General features: G+C 44.0%; 2 protein-coding genes across 2 annotated transcripts; one reads left to right on the top strand and one right to left on the bottom strand.

Moving 5' to 3' along the window:
- Positions 1-448: 448 nt before the first annotated feature.
- PHALS_14098 (uncharacterized protein) lies at positions 449-3,049 on the top strand (the record flags this gene model as incomplete). The annotated part of the gene is made up of 4 exons (XM_024729839.1): positions 449-607; positions 663-783; positions 871-1,481; positions 1,550-3,049. 4 exons carry the CDS (start codon positions 449-451, stop codon positions 3,047-3,049), a joined length of 2,391 nt encoding a protein of 796 aa, XP_024580176.1.
- Positions 3,050-3,093: 44 nt separating this feature from the next.
- PHALS_14097 (anaphase-promoting complex) lies at positions 3,094-5,280 on the bottom strand (the record flags this gene model as incomplete). Its single annotated transcript, XM_024729838.1, has 4 exons — positions 3,094-4,236; positions 4,296-4,705; positions 4,766-4,826; positions 4,894-5,280. The coding sequence occupies 4 exons, from the start codon at positions 5,278-5,280 to the stop codon at positions 3,094-3,096; spliced, it is 2,001 nt and encodes a 666-aa protein (XP_024580175.1).
- Between the last annotated feature and the right edge of the window lie 564 nt (positions 5,281-5,844).

Genomic DNA, 5,844 nt, shown 5'->3' with positions numbered 1-5,844 from the left:
AGCATGATGCTTTAGGCGGATGTCGGCGTGACTATTGCGCTTGCAGTTGAGAGAGCTAGACTTTTTTTAGCCAGGTCCAGTTCGTTGGTGATGAGCTGGACACCATCGTGAGTTCATCCCTGATTGAGCATAAAGCCAACGGCTCAGTCGGAAGAAATCTTATTATACCTAGCGAAAACCAGGGCATAATGAAGGAAGACAACATGTAATCCAGCATTAGTCACTAAATTCTACAGAAGAAAAAAATGACTCGCTTACTGATTGACTTCGGGTTGGACAATAATTCATGAATAAAGTGCCCAATCGTGGGCATGTAAATGCAACTTAAAATTGAGCGCATTGTCTTTCTTACATAATAATCATCAGACTATACATAGTGCGATAATTTTTCCAGTATGTGCAAATAAACGAGCATACAAGTATTTTGTGTGTATTTCCGTGTATTTCCATGGTGCGGAAAGAGCGCCAGCAAATGTTAGCGCACCTTCAGTCTGCATTCGCAGAGATCGAACGAATGACAGTAGTGTACAGCGATGCAATCAAGCAGCTAAAGAATTATATACAGCCAAATTTGACGACGCAATCGGCAGTGGAGTGGTTCAACATGGTGCGCCACCGTCCTTTAGGCGCGCTCGCCATCAATATTTTTAATATCGTACCAGTATTTGCGTGTTGTAGACATAGGTATCCACATCCGTCGTGGTGAAATTCGTCACCGTACTGTGCAACAATTTACATATCCGTGTATGCACAAAACCGGTATTGAAGGAGCTGTGCACACAGGTTAGTTAAAGGATTCTATTGAGGCCTCGCTGTGCGTTGGATAAAACGTCATGTTACTCTGTGTCTCATTGTGATGATGTGAAACAGGCCTGGGCATTGACGACGGTAATGCCATTTTGCAGCTGATGGAAGAAAGAAAGGTGATTAAAGAGAGTATGCTAGATGAATGGTTCAGAAGAATGGACATCCTGGATAGGGACGTGGTTGGATTAGCCGATAAGGGTGTATCGCAATGCCTTGAGAACTTTCAAAGACAAAGCAGTGTCTTTTACGATCGAGTTGACGTGACAGGGGAAGATCCTTTCCAAAAAATGCTCCTGCTTAGAGACTCGAATGGCCCCGCTACAATTCTAGCAAAGGTCGCTCGAAGATGTTTCGGTCCCAAAAATTGTTATTGTGAGATAGACGCAGAACCGTGGACGACGTTTTGTCTCAAGTCAGGAAGTCCTCATGTTAACAATCCATTTACGATTGGAGCTGCCGAGACCGCTGAACCTGGAAGAGTGGAGGATGTAAATGTTGTGGATATAAAACGCAGAATGGGGTTTGAATCATTGACACATGAAGAGAAACGTCAAGCACTCACACATGATACAAGTGAACTAGCTCGGCGCAACTTTATTCGAGGACAAACTATCAGCTGTGTCGTGGGTGGTCAAATTGCGCCACTATCAGCACGATCTATTTACCAGAAAATGGTAAGTGTAAAAGACAAGAAAAACACGTCCATAGACTGACATCTAGTATACGCTTTTTGTCCGATCAGTGCCAAGGTAAGAGCATCATATTAAAGCAACACATTAGTGCACTGTTGGATGTAAAAAATGGATCACACTATTTGATTCTGTCTAGCATCGGATTCTATTCAGCCGAAGATCTCCAGATTTTGGTGGACATATTTTCCACACCTGGCTTGCCTCCTGTAAAAGAGCTCGATGTGTCGTGTGGCTTTTTTAACGCTGCAGCATTCCAAGTGATATGCAAATTGCTACAAGTGCAGTTGCTTCGTCAAAGTATTGAGCGACTTAGCCTCCGTGGCATCGCTGTACCTATGCGTGCTGATGTCCCTGCCCTCATGCGCATCCTGATTGGTGAATCCAGTTCTTCTCTTGACTCCCTGCCAGCGCTTACACAATTGAAGACGCTTGACATTTCGTTCAATACTCTGTGGTTTGAAGGTGCGGCTCTGCTTCGATCACTGCTCTGTAGCCTTCGAAGTCTTGAAGAATTATCATTGGAGTCCTGCTTTCCGGAATTGAGTTCATTATTAGACGTATCATTTACCTCAAACGATCAAGACGCGATAAAGGAAAGCGTTCGCTGCGCTCTAGCGGATGCTAGCACTCGACTTTTACGACTAAATTTTGGATCAAATGCCATTGAAAAGCGCTGGCTTGATGCTCTTTTCACGCCTGAAAGCACTTTACAAAAATTCGATCTGTATAGAATGTCTAGCCCTGCAATCATGAGTGCCAGTAGGACTGACAGTACAGAAGTCGAAGCCTATGACGTGTGGAAGCTCCAGAATGTGATCACCATGAACTGGTCTTCCAGTAGTGACGTGCACTCAAAAAAATTGCTCGGGGTTTTATCTGATGAGCTGCGAGGTGGCTTTGCTCGGATATTGCACCTTGATGTAGCAGTGACTGTCACAGGCGAACACGAAGCTGGCAACCAAATGGACAAATTAGTTGCACAAGCAATCACTAGCATTTCCGACTACGCCGCCTTAAGATCATGTCGACTCAAGTATTACTCTTGCAGTGCCATCTTTCACGGGATGGCTCTGTCCATGGCTACTTTATTAGAAAGCGGTTTGCACGAATGTGAGACTTTGTCAGTGCATATGCCACAGCTGTATCTAACAGGGCATGCAATTGGAGAGCTTTTATCGAATACCAATTTTCACAGAATGGAAAAAATGATGTTGGTAGTTGGGCTCATTAGCGACGCTAGTCAGGTTCATCCAGACTATAAATATTGCTTTTTAAACATGAAGAATGTGCGAGAACTCATATTGGAGTGTCATGTCCTGATCGAGAACCAAAGCACCGCATACGAGGATGTCCGGGCATACTTTAGCGCATTTGCTCGTAGTTTGGAGTTATCTTGGCTGGCACTGGGTTCATCTGATAGCGATGTGAGCGAACATGACCAAACGGCACTCAATCACAGAAACGGCAAACTGACGCGCCATTTTATTTTGTCAGAGCGACATCACCCGAAGACGTGGGTATACCACTGTCGCTTTGCGGCCAACGAATAATAAAATAATTGCAGCTATTGAGAAATACCGTCACCTATTTAGTGTCATATCAAAGTCGCCATGAGGCTATGTATTTCGCGCAAAAGAGCTTTGGCTTCCTCTCTTTCAGGTCCTTGCATGTCTAACAGACGGTTGCAAAAAATTGTCGCTTCGGTATACTTTCCCAGCTGTTTAAAAAAACTAGCAAGAAAAAGTATTGCTGTTAATGACTGAGGAGTGTCAACGCGTATATTTTCACAACTGCCGGCAGGAAGCACGAGAATTTCCTGCTGTTGTTCCGCAGTGTCATCAGACCCGACAGGCTTAATCTTCTCATCAACATCCTCAAAAGCTGATGCTTCAATACTTCGAAGACCAAGATGCATCAAGTAGAACTTGGCAGCTTCGTGTGGTCGACCACTTGCTGCATATAGACGACCGAGGTGAAACGAAGCGATGCCTTCGCGATCCTGGTTATTGACGGCACGATGAAAGCACGCAAGAGCTTCATCCACTTTGTCCAGCTTTTCATAGCAGCCACCCAAAGCGCACCACATACGTGCATCGTAGGGGCGAATAGCCACCGATTTGCGATAATAGTAGATACTGTACAAAAACATGTTGAGAATCTCGTAGGCCTGTCCTAGCCCATACCATGCACGATAATCTCGTGCATTGAGATCAACAGCGTGACGATAGGCTTCAATAGCTGCACTTGTGTTCTTCATCTCAATATACTCGTGCCCAATGAGAGTCCAGGCCGAAAGAAAATTTGGGTCTAATTTTAAAGCGCGATGGAAGTAGATGACTGCGCGATCGTGTTTGTTTTTAAGAGAATAGTAATTTCCAATGATGCAGCATGTCTCTGGTCGATATTTCGCCACCTTTAACGCCCGATGAGCTAATCGACTGAGCTCTATTTTGTCCTCCTTAACGTACAGCACGTTTGAATACACATCCATGCTCTCTATTCGATTCGGATCCTGATGGGCTAGTCGCTCAAATTGTTCTTGTGACTGATCAAAATCTCTGATATGGTAGCTTGCCAGTGCTTGCTGAGACAGAAGGTAAGTACTTTTTGGAAATTGTTCCTCTAAGTTCGTGAGCAGTGCGCGTGCCGCATCATTCTGCTGTTGATCAAGAAGGACGTGCGCCTGAAATAATTGAAACATCCACGGACAACTCGTTGCAAGAATGACTTCTTCTTCCTGCCAGAAAATAATCAAGTAAATTTTATACCAAAGTATATCATCCCACTGCAACGTACGCTGGATATGAAGGGAGAGTGAGCTGCTAGCTCCATCCAAGCTGACCAATTCCAAGGATAACGCCGGATAGACTCAACTAGAATAAATCGCGTTGTAACGTCGAACGTCGCAGTGTTGATTTTCGATTCGCTTTTGCTTGTTTTATGACTACTGTTGAAAACATGCAGTTGCTGTCGCTTCTGCTCTTTGGCGAAATCTGCACGATAGCTGCTTTTCATACTGACCGGTGTCGATGATTGAGCTTTGGTGCTTCCTGTGCAGGTGGTGTAGCCAAGACGTTTAAGAACGACAGCATACAGGTAGAGGCCAAACCCATCAAGCGTGTTCTGCTGATATGCCGTGCTGAGTGCCAAATACAGCTCTTTTAAATAAGGATTTGAGCCCTGGCGGTGCATGTTGCGGTCAATTTCTGATAAAAATTACAATCTGTATTATGGATCGTTTCACTGACGGTAAAGCCAAAACTGACCTTTGCCTCTGCCAGTTATATTCATCTCAAGATCCATTTCCTCCTTTGCTTTTTCTCCTGCCTTCAAAATGGCAAATGGAAACTGTCAAGCTTGGCATAGTCTAGTGCAAACTACAATCCAGCTTTACCAGATACAGCGCAAAATATTTGAGAAAAAACGACTTTTTTGAAAGATGACATAGCTCGTCTGAATTTCCACTATCAGAACATGTTTCAGTATTTGAAAGCATGTGGTGAGCACGGAGAAATTCATCTAAATCAAAGCAGGCTTTTGCTGCTTCAAAGCGATCAGTTTCTGCCCAGCACTCATTTTCGCCATCCACTTCAGTCCAGCACTCATTTTTGCCATCCACCTCTGCAGATATCCTTGGTGAAGACGACGGCGTACTGTGTGTAAGGCCCCCCAATCCAAGCAAAAGTTCCGCTGAAAATCGCGCAGCCTGCTTTAGTCCACGAATACGTAGATCACGTACCGCAGCGCGCAGCTGAGTCGCAATCACTTCACGCTTTTGCATTTATGTCGGGATAATGATTAAAGCCAATTATTGCGATTTTGTCCCTGTAAGAGACGAAACTCTCCTACCAAAATGATATTTGCGTTGGACTCACATCTTTTGTCATTTGAATACATCACGCAAATATATAAAAACTATAAATCATTTTTGATCTACCATGTGATACAAAAAGGAAAATAAACGCACTTTAAAATAACATCAAGGTTAACGTCAATGTTAGTGGGTCGCCGTGATCTACGCACCGAGGATGCAATCGTACGCTCTACAGGGAAGCAGAATTATGATCCTTTCAATCAACCGGGTACTTTTATTGCTTTTTATTTTAAGAGTGACTTACTGGAAATTAATTTTAATGCCAGATTATCTGTTTAAAATCATCAAAAAGACTGCATAGCGTGAGGCTCATGTCCCACCCTCCCCTTACAATATTCCTCATCCAAAACAGCACTTATCGTGAAAGTTCTGTAATCCGGTTTTTCTGGGTCCGACTTCATGCCAGAGGGATAGTAGCGACGGGTTGCCGTACGCTTTGCAGATGACACTTTGACTCAACTATCAGAGTGC

The sequence above is a fragment of the Plasmopara halstedii genome (assembly GCF_900000015.1).
Source record: "Plasmopara halstedii genome assembly, contig: Scaffold_816, whole genome shotgun sequence".
NCBI classification, from domain to species: Eukaryota; Oomycota; class Peronosporomycetes; order Peronosporales; family Peronosporaceae; genus Plasmopara; species Plasmopara halstedii.
Note: the sequence above shows the minus strand (reverse complement) of the source record. Positions and strands in the feature narration are given on the sequence as shown.